Raw genomic sequence first — 15025 nt, 5'->3', positions numbered from 1 at the left:
TAAGTGTCCCACTTCAGCTCAGGTCATGATCTCACAGCTCATGGGTTCAACCCGACCCCCACCCCCCCACCCCCCACCCCCCTCGGGCTCTGTGCTAACAGCGCAGAGCCTGAAGCTTGCCTCGGGCTGACAAAACAGACAAACTCCTCGTGGGAAAGATCGAGAAGGAGAAAGGGTACAAACAAATGATAGTAGAAATTAAAACTAAAATATTAGAAAATTTACAAGATACATGCAGAGACAATTTCTTTTTAATGTTTATTTATTTTTGAGGGAGACAGAGTGTGAGCAGGGGAGGGGCAGAGAGAGGGGGAGACACAGAATTAGAAGCAGTTCCAGGCTCTGAGCCGTCAGCACAGAGCCCGACGCGGGGCTCGAACTCACAGACCGTGAGATCATGACCTGAGCTTAAGTCAGACGCCCAACTGACTGAGCCACCCAAGCTCCCCTTTGCAGAGACAATTTTCATTTTTTTTTTTTCAACGTTTTTTATTTATTTTTGGGACAGAGAGAGACAGAGCATGAACGGGGGAGGGGCAGAGAGAGAGGGAGACACAGAATCGGAAACAGGCTCCAGGCTCCGAGCCATCGGCCCAGAGCCTGACGCGGGGCTCGAACTCACGGACCGCGAGATCGTGACCTGGCTGAAGTCAGACGCCCAACTGACTGAGCCACCCAAGCTCCCCTTTGCAGAGACAATTTTCAAAACAATGTAAGAACATATAAACAGGAATATGAGTAGATTTAACATTTTAGAGAATTCAACAATTTTCAAGAAAAATAGAAAATATTAAAATGGACTCAAGAAGAAATAAAGACCGAGAGAAAGCAATAACCATGAGAGAAAGTGGACTGAGTAGCCCATCCCCTTCTCTCACTCCAACCCACAAAGACACCCAGCCCAGATGGGGTTTTTTTTTCCAATGTTTATTTATTTTTGAGAGAGAGAGAGAGAGAGAGAAAGAGAAGGTACAAGCAGGGGAGGCACAGAGAGAGAGGAAAACACAGAACCTGAAGCAGGCTGTGAGCACAGAGCCCGATGCAGGGGTTGAACCCACGAGCCGTGAGACCGTGACCTGAGCCAAAGCCAGACGCTTAACCGACTGAGCCACGCAGGCGCCCTCCAGCCCAGATGGTTTTATAGGCGAAGTGTAATCAAACTTCAAAGAACAAATAAATACTACCTTACCCAGGCTTTCTCAGAGGCTTCACAGAAGAGGGTGGAGTGGGGATAGGGAAGCCCGATAATGCATTTTATTAGGCAATATAAAATGCTGGTGTTGACACCACAACCAAAGTTTGAAAAAAGTGGGAAAGGAAAATTGTACCTCTACCCGACTCAAGAAAACATGCAGTCAGTCCTAGGCAGAATATTAGAAAACCGGATCGTGCAGTATTTACAAAAAAAGGTAAACTCAGTACCTTGTGATCAATTTCGGTTCACCCCCTAGCATACAAGGGTGGATTAACATTAGAAAATTTGTTGTAACAGATGATATTGTAAGATCAAAAGAAGACAACAATGATCATTGCCATAAATTCGGGGAAAAGCCTTTGATAAAAGTCACCGCTCGTTTATAAGAGGAGTAAAAAAGAAAGCGTGTTATGAACCAGGAAGAGGAGACCCCCCCCTTAGCCGGACACGGGTGTGGGGCAGAGAAGCAGCGTTTCCACGGTAACCACTCCCCCCTTATTCTACAGCAACAGCAATTCCAGCCGAACACGTGGTTGGCTCCACTCAAGACGACATTTCCCAGCTTCCTACCAAACTTGGTCTGAGCACGTGATAGGTTCTGGCCAACGGAGCGTGAGTGGAAGTGATTTGGGCCATTTCTGGTTATGCCTTGAAAGGTGAGAAGTGTGCCTGCACCCTCCTTCGTCTCCCCCGGTGGCTGGAATGAAGGTGAAGGCGAGGGCTGGGGCAGCCGATAAGGGAGGCCAACACCCCAACGCTGACAGCTGCCGCACGAGCCCCGAAATGACTCGGGTGTACGTCTCAGGTACGCCTCAGGTATACGGCCTCACAACCCTGCAGCAAATATCTTATTTAGGGCAAGCGATGTTGGAAATATTACTAGTAAAACCAGGAGCCAACTAGTAACCACTGTGGGCACTTGCTTTCATCGCGGTGGTAGAGACCCTCGCTAAGAGGATAAGGCAAGAAAAAGGAAAAGAGTATAAAGATGAGGAAAGATGTCATGGTCATTATTTGCGGACAAGATGAGCGTTTAAATACAAAAGTGGAGGAAATCTACAGACGAATCCTTACAACTAAGAAGTGGGACCCACGCCTGGAGCAGGATCCAGACCCGCACACGACACCAAACCCTGACAGCCGACGGGAAACCCCTGCAGATCGCTCGGGACTGTGTTAGGGCTTTGCAATAAATGGTGCTAGACAATTAATTGCACATATGGAAAAAAAAAAAACAACGAAATCAGATCCCCTACCTGATGCCATTCATAAAAATCAATTCCAGGTGCATTAAGGTCCCGATGGGGAAAAGCAAACCTTTAAAACTTTAGGACGAACTCTAACAGCACAACTAAACTTGGGGTGGGGCCTCTGGGTGGCTCAGTCGGGTAAGCATCCAGCTTCGGCTCAGGTCACGATCTCGCGGTTTGTGAGTTCGAGCCCCACGACGGGCTCTGTGCCGACAGCTCGGAGCCTGGAGCCTGCTTCGGATTCTGTCTCCCTCTCTGTCTGCTCCTCCCCTGTTCACGCTCTGTCTCTCTCTCTCAAAAATAAATAAAAACATTAAAAAAAATGTTTTAAACTTGGGGTATGTCTGGACTTCTTGGACAAGAAGGCAGTAATAATAAAGACAAGTGACAAATTTGACCGCATTAAACTTAAAATGCCTGTCCATCAGCAGTCAGTGCTGATGTTAAACCACGTGTACCGAGTGCTCGGTAGACCTCAGACCTTACGCGCAGTCCCCGTCTTCGTGAGAAGTACAACCGTCCGTGCCCCCCTCCGCAGGGTCAGAGCGCCGTCTGGGTTGAAAACCCCACGTGTTGGGTCAGGACAAATACCTCGGTGCCCAAGTGAACTCCCACTCCTGTTCTCGCCACTTATGTGGACCTGCCCGTCTATGCAAAATTGCTTTGCTCTCCAGAAAGGCCCGGACGGGTCTGCCCAAGTTGGCGGCAGCAAGAGAGCGGGGGAAGCGCCGTCCTCTCCGGTCTGAGGCTCCCCCGCTCGGCAGACTCGCTCGACCCAGACCTCAGGGTTCCGAGTCTCCGGTGGCAGAAAATCGGACTGCCGGCTGGTTGACGGATGGATGTGGCTGGCGGTCGTTGGAAGGGCGCCTCGTTCCTAGGTGGCCACGCGTTGTTACCACCGTCGCACGCGGTCTACGTGTTCTCGCTCTAGGGACTTGTAGCGTCCCCCCTTCCGGAGTCGACTCTCGTTGTTGCCTAGGAAACCACATCCATTGCCCCCAGGTGAAGTGAGGTGGCCCCTCTTTTGCCCGTGAAACCCACGGAAGCAGCACCACCTGTTAAAGGCGCTGGTCTCGAGGTGCTTGGGGGCTGGCAAGAGGGCAGCCTGTCAACGCTTTTGGGTAATCCTACTCCGTGACTTAGGGAAGGGGATGATACTGTTCAAGAAAATACCTGAGCTGCCCTGTGGTGTGTTCACTTCCCAGAGGCACCCTGTATCCTAGAATTGTGGAGTCTTAACGTGTTTGAAAAAATCTAAGACAACACACGTTCTAAACTTATTCTTAACTCACTGGCCATCCTGACAAATTCGTTAAAACACTGGCATTAAATATCTGAAACCTTTTTAGGGGCGCCCGGGGGGCTCAGTCGGTGAAGCGTCCGACTTCGGCTCAGGTCATGATCTCGCGGTTCATGGGTTCGAGCCCCGCGTCGGGGTCTGTGCTGACGGCTCGGAGCCTGGAGCCTGTTTCGGATTCTGAGTCTCCCTCTCTCTCTGCCCCTCCCCTGCTCACGCTCTGTGTCTCTCTCTCTCTCTCTCTCTCAAAAATAAACGTTTAAAAAATAAACATAAATAACTAAACAAGCTTTTAAACCTTTTTAGATGCACATCTGAGCTGGTAAGAAATTTAAGGAAACAAGGAAACCCCTCAGGGGCCAGGAAGTAAAAGAGACACAAAAATTCAGTGGACCGAGCTCGAGCTGACAGCGTAGGGCGTCTGCCGAGCCCGACAGGCCAAGGCTTTGGTTTGAACTGTTACGGGGAGGGGCGAGGCGGGATGACCACGGCGGAGGCAAACACTTTAGGAACACGTACAGTACCCCAGCCGTTTCTCTAAGTGCTTTACGTATATGAACGCACAGCCCAGGGCTCACCCAAGGCGGTGGGGGTCACCTCCGAGAGCTACACAGCGGGCTGGAACGGTGGGAGCTCTGGACCCGGCAAATGAGAGCTCGAGGAAAATACGTTCTGTGAAAGAAATGGCTAAAAAAAAAAAAAAAAAAAAAAAAAAAAGCATCCATCTGGGCACTGGCTCGGGAGGAGGGGGCTCGCTTGGGTTTGAGATCTGAATTCATACTAACTGTGTGGCCTACAAAACAAAACAAAACAAATCTTAGCCAACACTTTTAGGTTGTCCAAACTGAAAGCGCCACCAAGCCCGAGGAGGAGCAAACACGAACCTTCTCTGAAGGAACGCCCCCTCCGGCCAACCTCGAAGAATCCCCACGGATCCCGTCCCAATGGGTATAATCCGCGATGCTTGAAAACTCACCAAATACACGAGGTAACAAACCAGGAGGGAAAAATCAAGAGAAGGAAGCACCAGCAGCAGACAAGCAAGGACTCTATAAACATCAGGATTAGGAGTCATTGCATAGGGATGAAGGAAGTATTTAGTATTTTCAAACGTAAGAGAAGGAAGCCAAGGCACCGGTCAGAAACACGAGGCTGTACGAAACGACCACCCGGGGTCGATCTTCCAGCCACAAAATCCTAGCTAATTTAGTTCACGAACCTGTTTAATCGGAGACAAAGGGCCATTTGAAAACCCAATACGGAGACTGCCGATCTGTGATTAAAATCTTGATTTAGTTTTGGTTTTGTTTTAATGTAGACTTGATTAGTGGATACCATAACTGCTCCCAACAAATCCCACCCGGCATCTCAGCAAAACTTGAACTGCACCAAAGGATACTTAAACAGCCTTGTTTGGATTTGCTGATTAATTAAAACTGCCCTGGAAAGCACCCGTACTCATAAAGCCCGACTGTGTCAGGACACAGGAAGACAGGAAGAGACCCTCCGTCGTCCCTGACAGCTCCCCTCCTTGCTCTACGACGTCGTCGTCCAGAGGCCCAGAGTTCCACACTTAGGCCACTGTCTGCATCAAAAAACCCTGCCATCCAAGTGGCTTTCACAACCAATGCTTTTATAAACTAATTACGAGGCAAAGTCCATGCCTGAAATGCGTTACAAAAAATATTTAAAAAGGCGTAGGTAGCAGCAACGGAAGAGTAAAAGGGAACTACGTAAAAAAAAATCACGGAGCAAAACACGGATCAGAGTGCCACGTGTTCACTTCTGGTGGAAATAACGTCCCTTCCGGTGCCCATCACGCTCACATCCTCTATCCAAGGGCCCTGGCCTCTCAGCGCGGGGCTACCGGGGGAGCTAAACCCCCGGTCAGAGGGCGGGGGACCTGAAGCACGGTGTGCGGGCTGTGAGTCCCTTGCGCACAGAGGAAGGCAGTGCCCACGTCCCCCGGGGACAGTGCCCCCTTTCTCTGGACAGCACAGGACACGCTCTGAACCTCCTTCTCCTTTGTTCCAATGCTGACCACGCCCACTCGGGGCGGTAAGTTCTTTCTTTAACGCATCAGTCGCCCATCAGTCGGGAAAGCTGCTTCCGGGCGAGAAGCTACTTCTCTGGCCTTCCGTCGTGAGGTCATCAGTGAGTTAAACCCTTCTCGGAGCCTCGCCTGACCTCCAAGTCCTCAGGGGTCCCCTCACTTCGTCCCCGGTTGTCGTCTCCCCCTCGCTCCAGGCCCCACGGGCCATCTGGCCTCCCCGGTCCCCAAACAAGACTGCAGCCCGGCCTGCCACCCTGCCGGCCCTGTCCGCTCCACACGCCGCCCCGTGCCCCCCACGCGTCAGCCGTCTCCGTCTGGGCAGGCCGCTGGGCTCGACGGCGTCACACGTGCCTCCCTTGTCCTTCCTCCTCGCCCAGGGCCGCACGGCAGTGGTGTCCCCGCGTCTGCGGCGTTCAGACAGGTGTGTGACTCGCATCCGTGCACTAAACCCGCGGCACCTCAAACGCTTGCCCAGGGACGACCCTAGACCTCGGCACTGCCTTCTGGAGAATGAATTGCTCTTGTCAGCGAACCAGGTTTCTCGCTCTTGTGGACTTTTACCCCCACTCGTGCGCCCCCGAGTCACTGTCCCCGTCAGTGACTTCAGCGGGAGCGCTGCAAGGGGAAATCACGCACAGACGGTGTCAGACACGCGGACGGGGGTGGTTGTCCCTCCAACGTGTCACTCAACGCTGAGGAGGCCTTCGGGGCAGAGACCGGGCACAGCTGGGAGCGGGGCAGACACCACGAGCAGCTTCACGTGAACGCGTGGCAGGGCGGGAGAGGAGGCCGGGGCCACGAGCTGCCAGCCGCAGCGACGAGGTCCGCCTCCTGTGTCAGCCACGCTGTCCACCCCGGCCCACGGCTCTGCCGTGGGACCCGCCCCACCGCCCCCCACCCACCCCCCCACCCCCGCCGCCCCGGACCGAGGCTCCTGCCAGCTGGCCTCCCTGGGGGGAAATTTTTCCGAGAAAATTCAATACTGAGTTAACCAGTTCCTCGAACCGTAAAAACCAGGATGCGGAAATGTTAGGCTTAACGCTCAGCAAGGGGGCGGCGGTCGGCACTCGTCCGAGGGGCAGACGGGGAAACCAAGACCCGGGGAAGTTACAGGCGGGGTCCTTTCCTGCGCATTGGTCCAGACAATCCCGAGACCCGACCCGGGCTTATGCGGGAAGCGCGACGTCCCTGTGGCTCTGGCCCCCGGCGAGCGTGGGGACGCGGCCGTTGGGGCTCAGCTGGGCGTGCGCCCTGCGAGCCGTGAGGCACATCGGACTCTGCTCCACTTACTGGCTTCTAAACAACCTTATTTCTATTTAATAATGAAGGATTTGTGATTACTTACAATTTCAGACACTGGGATTTGGTACAGTTACATGGCTTTTTAGACTTTGTGTCCCATGAACTAAGAGTTACTCTACAAAGATTAAAAAAGAAAATGTATTCAGATCATTACTCTTTAAAAGGAGACTTAGCTAAGCATCTGGCGTTTTTGAACAGAAACTGAAAATCGCAACAGCAGACAGCTATCGGTCTCAGTCACTGGGGCCTGATCACAAACGGACCGGCGTGCCCATTCGCAGGACGGAGCCGGCCCGGCCGGTCCCAGCCTGCGAGGCCACCCGTGCAGCCGGGGGCGCGGAGCGGGTCCCTCCCCGCGAAGACTTCGGGAGCTCCTTCCCTCCATCTGCTTAAACCCCGACTGTGTGGGACCCCTCGCACCAAATAGCTCCTTTCACCGTGTGCTTCCCAAAGCCTGAACCCCGACGGATGGTATGAACGGGACGACAGGAAAGCCATCATTTCGTATCGTCCCCGCGGTGTTGGGGCCGTCCGCAGTGTCACAGCAAGCGTCCGGTGTGCCTGGCGTGTGGCTGCTAGGGACCTGCCTCCTGACTCTTCTGGGGATTAGCCCGGAGGCCGTCTGCAGGGGCGTCAGAGGCGAGGCTAATGTGTCCTGGCCGCCGCCAGCCGCGGGGGGGCAGCTGTGGGAGCGCAAATCGCCAATCGGGAGCGGTTCCCGAGCGCTGCCCCTGACGGTGCTGCCCCCTGTTCCGGTGGCGTGAGCCGTTTCACCGCCACGGCGTGACACCAGCACCTGCACAAGAACCCCGGCCGCGACGGGGCTGTCCCGGGTCGCGCGCGCTCCCCTCCCCGGGGCCGCGCGCTCCCCGCGGTGGCGCGGGCAGGCTTCGCTTCTGCGTCCCCCCCCCCCGGCTGCTCCGGTCTGGGGCTTCCCACAGGAACTACAGCAGGTGCTCGGCACAGCCAGTGGTGGCCGACAGTCTCCTGCCACCACACGGCACGGGGACCACTCTGTGCCCTCTGCTCCGTGGCTACCGCACTCTGCCCACTCTCAACTACGGGAGCCAGGACTGAGGCCCGTCCCGGATCCCAGCGCGTGTGCCCTGGCCGGGGTCCCTCCTGCGCTGGCACGCCCCACCCGGCACCCCTTGGCCCCAGCAGCCTGCCTGCCTGGGCTTCTGTTTCGTGTCACCCCTGCCCCACACTTGGTCGCCGGCTCTGGGGTGAGCTGCTAATTCGTACGTGCAGAGATCGTCCCGTGTTTAAGATAATGCGCCCAAACTGTGTCCTGAATGCCACATTAACTCATTACTCAGCTAGTTTACTCTGCCCCTTCGCGGGCAGCACACTTGCCGACTTCTGTCCCCACGGGTGCCCAGAGGTGGCAGATCCGGCCGTACTACGCCCTGGCCTGTGCCCCCGGGATCGAACGGGGGCTGTTCCGAGGAGGGGGTGTGGACACCCACTCCGCTGCCCTTGCCCTCGGCCCTCTCGGACCTGCGCCCACAATGGGGCACAGCGTGGCCTCGCAGTGCCTGTCCAGAGGAACCAAAGTCGTTCCCTTTAAGAGATGGGGTGGGGGCGCACGGGGACGGCCCAGGGGTGACCTGCCTTAGTTGTGGGAGGACAGAGTGCAGTTCGACAAATGTCCAGTATCAGGAAGACGCCACCGGGCGTTTCCTGAGAGACTGTCACGTGGTCGGAACTGAGATAAGAGCTTCAGGGAGCGCCAAAAACTACACGGCAGAACCTTGGTCTGTGTGCGAGCATAATTCCTTCCGGAAACATGCTTGGCATCCAAAGCACTCGTATATCAAAGCGAATTTCAAGAACCATTGGCTCCGATGTAATCATGTGACGTTCGGCATCACGTGTTACTCGTGTTGCAAGACGCCGCTCGTTTATCAAGTGAAGATTTATCGGAAGTGGTTGCTCGTCCTGCGGGACGCTCGCACAACAGGTTCCTCGCCAGCCACGGTTTTACCGTAAGAACTTATAGTGCCAGCCCTGGAGGAATCCAGCCAATAATTTCGAACATGAGATATACACAACTGACAACTCGGAGGACAGAAGGTATCGTAGAATCGGCTGTCACACGATTCGATACCGACTGTAAAGGATATAAAATTCAGAAACGGTGGCTTAGTATAGATGGAAGAAGTTAACGCAAAACCAACGACTTTGGAAGGAGACAGAACTGGACACCGTCGGTCACGGGTGTTTCGGCTGCAGTAGCCTCGGGAGCAAAGAGACCACGTCAGGGGTGAGCACAGAGCGTACGAGGGGCAGTCGTGCTGGGGACGGGAACTAAACTGGAAAATCCCATGGCTCCAAGAACACCTGTCTACGCTCTTCCGCCACCCTGCAAATAACCGAGTCAGGAGAGATCTGCACGACTCTGCCTCAGAAGAGCACGACAAATAAACTGCACCACCGCGACATGACCTCGTCTTTAAGAAAGCAGTTTTCAGAGAAACAGACTCGTGAATGTTCTTTATTGTAACGCTCATGACGTTGCCCAAAATAGTAGCATCTACGACGTATCCGAATTCACCCGGACACCCGACTGATAACAAGATTACTAAAGCCATACGGGGGTGACGGGACATGAATTATTAAAGGGATATTTTTACTGATACGACAAGCTAGTTAATAAGTTAGCCAGTTCACCACCGCCCAACTCGAAAGAATGAGGACGGGGTGAGCTCGCCCTGGAGGACGGCTGGCCTGCCTCCATGTCACGTGCTGGGCGAGAGACCACGCGGGGCCGACGCGGCTCCCTTTCCGATGTCTTCAGACCTTATTTGACCTCGTTACCTTGCGGAAGTCAGAGAGGAAACTAATGAGCACCCAAGGGGGTGACGAGGCAGCGCGGCTCAGCCGTGGTTGGGAACTCGCACAGAGTCGCACAGCAGCAGCTTTCGGACCGCCCGCTTACCACAAACGGCACAGTCCTGAGTACCGTCCAGATGCCACTTTCACCAACGGTACGGAGGGTGGGGATACACATCGCCAGGGCCGTTCAGTCGAGTGACATCGAATCAAGGCATTGTTGGCACCAACGAAACACAAACAGAAAGCCCGTGTGGTTCCCGGCACACCATTTGTAAGGGAAGAATATTTGTATGACCCGCACAGTTCCTTCGAAATAGAGAAAGATACGTGACTGCTGGAGCAAACCTAGGAGAGCCTGGGCAGACGGTGGGGGACGGGCCGCACAGAGAGCTCCCTCCTTATTGCTCCCCCGGGAAAATGTGGGTCGGCCGAGTCACAGAGGAGCCCCGGATGGCACCGTGACCCCAAGAGCACACACCTGAAATAAAGTGTTAGAAGCACCAAATCCCCTCGATGGTGCCAGACGCACCAAAGCGCGTCGTGAAGCAATACCATGGGCCAGATGCTCCCGGGGGCACAAGAAAGATGAAGGGAGTGTCTTCGGGATGGTGACGTCACAGGTCACGTCATGTAACCACAGATGGGAGGCGTCGCCCAGGTAGCGGCTGCTTGTCCAGGGACATGAAGACCCATGATGGTAGGTAGGACCAGTTTCGGTAACAGCGACCACACCCTCACGGATCCGTCACCAAGAGGGAAGCAAGGACAAGGACTCCACACAGCCGGACCTCATTAAGTTAACGGAAAGTCATCGACTGCCCCGTTTCCCCCACCCCCCCGGAAAGACCGGTTGCTATAACCACAGCAGCAGCAGGGAACCATGGGAGCCACCGACACTGCCCAGCGACCGCGCGGAGGGGAAGGCATCGAGAAACCCAGAACCCCGCCAAGCGGTTCGCCCGGCCTCTCAACTGCCCCCAGACACCTCTCCTCCCACCACAAGCCCCACAGGGACCTGGAGGGCCCCAGAGGCCCCAGGGAACATTTCCTGCATTGCTTGGCCTGATTTCTTTTCGGGCCCTGGGCTGCCCGACCACATCAGGTGGTGCGCCCCAAACTCGCAGAGGCAGGAATACACTGACCTCCACAAGCAATTAAGGGGCCCGATGGATGGGGCGGAAAGGGGCACCCCATCCAAGGTTAGCGCATGAACGCTAACTTGACAAAGTTCCAGCCAGCTTGGTTAGTTTAATTAGTTACAATCAGAGACATGACTTGAAAAGGGCAAGACGAGATCCCAGATTAAGTGCGGCCCGTGCCCACGTGGAGACCGTGTGCCTCGCGCCCGCCACTGAGTGGGGGCTGACCCAGCAGGGAGGCGGCGGCGGGCAGGGGCCGGTAAAGGGGTAAGGGCACACCAAGACCACCGCCAGGTGAGTGCCACACCATCACTTACGTTGATGCCAGCCAAGAAGGAAATAGAGCCTCTCAGTTTAAACTGACGTGAACCCAAGACAGAGCTACGAGCGGCAGCGAGCCTCCGAAACACTGGCACGGCCCAGCGGGCACCGCGGAAGCCTCTCCAGCCACAACACACCAGACGCACGCGGCCACGTCGTTACTGTCACCACTCAACGTACAACACAGTCTCGAGAGGTCAGGAAGGTTTACAGGCAAAGCTGATTTTGCAACTTACAATAAAATCACAAATGTACCCAAGAGCCTCTTAAACTCTGACATTAAAGAAAGCGACAATTGACTGCTTTTAATCCTTACCCAGCCAAAGATATTTTGGGTGGTCCTGGAAGGGTGGATCCCGAAGGGACAGTAGACCCGTTGACTATGGATGGTAAGGCTCCGTTATCGAGCTGTATAAAGTGAAAGGCAAGCGTATTTCTAATTAGTGCGTGTTTTAAAAGTTCCGTCCCGCCAACCCCTAGGTACAGACAACAGTGACTGGTGGTTACATTACGATCACTTTACAACGTCACCTATCACCTATCACCACCACGACCCCACTGACACAGAGGGGGCTCCGGCCAAGGCTCCTCAGCAGCAGTCGGGGGGAGCCCAGCCCAGGTCTCCCACACCCCCTGGCCACAGTGTGCCCGGGAGGAGAAGGCCCTGCCTGTGCGGACCAGGGGGCGCTGGGGTGGGGCACAGCCACGGCTGCCCGGGTCCTGCACCCCCACACAGGGGACAGCCATCGGCCGACCGGCCGGGGACACTGACACGGACAGCTTTTTCGTTTTTAGGACTGCGAACTGTGAAATCAATTCAATTGCAAGCTTCCGTAAGCTGGAGCTGTTCTTTAATTATGATTACATTCTTGGTATAACATAAGAGATCTTGACATCCGAAGGCTTATCAACCATTAGTTTTTCATCTGTATCGTCAGTTTCAACAAATCCAGACACAACGTCACAGCCCCGCACCCTCCACGCCCTTTGCCTTCTCTGCTGTCATTCACCCTTCTCTCTGTGCCTCCTTAGCGTGGCTCACAGAGGGTGTTCCAGGGGAAAGGAAAGGGCGGCAAAGTCAGCAATGACCTCACTCTCTTCTCAGAAGCCCACGGAAAAGTCAAGTTCTGCACACATTTAGGTTTTGAGATGATTTGTATATATCACACCTCAAGAGCCTATCCTTGTCCCTTCCTCCCCCGACAACTTGCAATTAAAAATTAAGCTTTCTATAAAAAGTACGGTCTGGCAGGGTGCCCGCCTGGCTGGCTCAGTCGGTGGAACATGTGACTCCTGATCTCGGGGTTGTGAGTTCGAGCCCCACCTTCGGTGTAGATTCCTTAAATAAATACAACTTAAAAAAAAAAAAAGTACAATCTTAGAGAAGCAAATGCTTTATTCACTCTCGTTTTCTCTCTTTTGCCTCTTGTTAAACCGTGTGTCACTACAGGCTGTGGGGCTTGAAGACACTGAGAGGCCACCCCGGGTCCCACCTTCTTCAGCACAAAGCCCCGTCCTCCGGGGAACCTCCCCCAGAGCCCCTCTCTTCCACCTGGGGCTCTGCCCTCCTTGCTCGATTGCCAGGAGGGAAGTGCCCACAAGTTCCTGAAACTATCCCTTTCCTGTCACCCAGACACCTGTCAGGCCTGTGTCCCCAGTGGCGGCCCAAAGTTTTACATGCTTTCGGAGAAAGGACTTCCCGATTCTCAGGATCGAGGCAACTCTGTGCACAAACCAGGCACAATTTCTCTTCCCCCCTTTGCTTATTTATTTAGCCCCAAAGCAAAGCACAGAAGAGGTAGCTTCAGGGCCGCACGGGGGGTAAATCTAGAGTGACTTTGTGCCAGAACCCGTGACCTTCGTCAGCGAAGGCTGGCCACCCGGGAGTGAGGGCGTGATCTTGCTAAACCGCAGATTCTGGGCCAGTGAGTCTGGGGCAGGGCCCGAGATCCTGCATTTCTGGCAAGTTCCCAAATGATGCCCAGGCTTCTGGTCCACACAGCAAACTGAGTAGCGAAGTGCTTCAAAAAATATACAGAATCTGGGAGCGCCTGGCTGGCTCAGTCAGGGGAGCACGTGACTCTGGACCTTAGGTTGGTGGGTTCGAGCCCCGCGTTGCGGGCAGAGAGGCCTCCAAAACAAAATCCTTCAAAATACACACACGGACTTGGGGTTTCGCAGAGAAGCGGCAAATGCGTTGCTAAGATGATTGCCTCAAGGTCCACACCGGAGAAGAAGTCAGGGCAGCCGACGAGGGGACAAGGACACAGCCACGGAAAGATGGGGAGGAGGTGGTCAGAAAGGAGGTCGTGGCCCAAAGGGGCACAGACAGCGGCCGAGACAGGACAGGAAGGCCGGGGGCATGGAGGCCGCCAGGAGGCCGGAGGCCTCCGTCCAGGGTCAGCAGAGACTCTGCACCCGGCGCCCAGAGGACCACGGCCCGGGATCTCCCGCACGGACCAGTCCTCTCTCCTCCTGCCTCCCGTATCGTTCGAGAAATAGCGATTTGTTCCCTCAACAAACGCCCACTGCCTCACCGCTCTCCTCTGGTCTCGGGGCCTTGAGTGCCTTCTCCACCCCGGCGACTCCTTCCCTCCAGCCCAGGCCTTCCTCCCCTTCCTCACGCTGGCCTACAGACCCGCATGGACGACTCCCGCATAACACGGTCCCTGGGGCGCCTCAGACATCTCCTGTGCCAAGTGCAGCTCCTGGTCCCCCTCCCAAAACGTGCACCTCGCCCCTTGGTGGAAACGCCGACTTTCCATTTGTTCAGCCCGAAAACCTCGCAGGGACCCTTGCCTCCTCTTTCCCTCACTTCCCTTACCCAGCCCATCACGAGCCCTGCTGACGGCGTCAGGGGACGGGGACGCTGCTTGGGCTCCCCGGCCCCCCCGCCCCGGCCCCTGCCCCTCCCTGGTCCTGTCCTTACTTATCTCCCCCCCCCCCCCCGCCACCGTCCCCTTCCGCTACCTTCTTTCTACCCACTCCAGCCCAGCTCCCTCACGGCCACCTCCTCCCTGTCTCTACAGCAGGATGACCCTGTGCTGTGATGTTCTGCTTTCCTGGAAAGTTCTCCCACGTGATAGTCACAGGGCTCACCCTCTCCTCCCTTTCAGGCTTTTGCTCGACTGTCACCTCGGTGGAGCCGAATGTGACTGCCCTCCTCCCCAGCGGACTTCCATACCCCTACGCCCATCCTCCGCTCTCCTAGCATCCGTTATAAATCGTTACATTTGCCTGGTGTCTGTCTCCCACACTAAAATGTAAGCTGCAGGGGGCAGACTCACACGCTTTCTTTCTTCCCTTAATTTTTTTTTTTATACGTTCATTTATTCTTGAGACAGAGGGAGACAAAGCATGAACGGGGGAGGGGCAGAGAGAGAAGGAGACACAGAATCTGAAACAGGCTCCAGGCTCTGAGCTGTCAGCACAGAGCCCGACGCGGGGCTCGAACCCACGGACCGCGAGATCATGACCTGAGCCGAAGTCGGACGCTCAACCGACTGAGCCCCCCCAGGTGCCCCCTAAAAGCACTTTAAACTTTAAAAAAGCATTTCCATTACACCAAGGAAGCTGAAGCACATTCTATACCAAGTGGGCAGCATGTGCTGGTAAATGGCTGGGCCACAA

The 15025-nt window shown here is 55.1% G+C and overlaps 1 protein-coding gene across 7 annotated transcripts in view; it reads right to left on the bottom strand.

Moving 5' to 3' along the window:
* The window catches only part of TESMIN (testis expressed metallothionein like protein), a 41110-nt gene that overhangs the window by 17804 nt on the left and 8281 nt on the right, over window positions 1-15025 (bottom strand). For 6 of the 7 annotated variants that reach the window (XR_009602520.3, XR_009602519.3, XM_060607497.3 and 3 more), the window contains exons 6-7: window positions 11712-11803; window positions 7141-7212 (exon numbers count right to left, since the gene is read on the bottom strand). Coding sequence is in view for 5 of the 7 variants with exons in the window: in XM_060607497.3 (XP_060463480.3) it covers window positions 7141-7212; window positions 11712-11803 (164 nt within the window). In the remaining 2 variants the exon portion in view is untranslated. The remainder of the gene's footprint in view (window positions 1-7140; window positions 7213-11711; window positions 11804-15025) is intronic. The other variant, XM_060607498.3, reaches the window with a different exon arrangement.

This window comes from Panthera onca, chromosome D1 (assembly GCF_046562875.1).
Source record: "Panthera onca isolate mPanOnc1 chromosome D1, mPanOnc1 haplotype 2, whole genome shotgun sequence".
In the NCBI taxonomy this organism is placed as follows: Eukaryota; Metazoa; Chordata; class Mammalia; order Carnivora; family Felidae; genus Panthera; species Panthera onca.
This window is presented reverse-complemented; position numbering and strand designations above follow the sequence as displayed.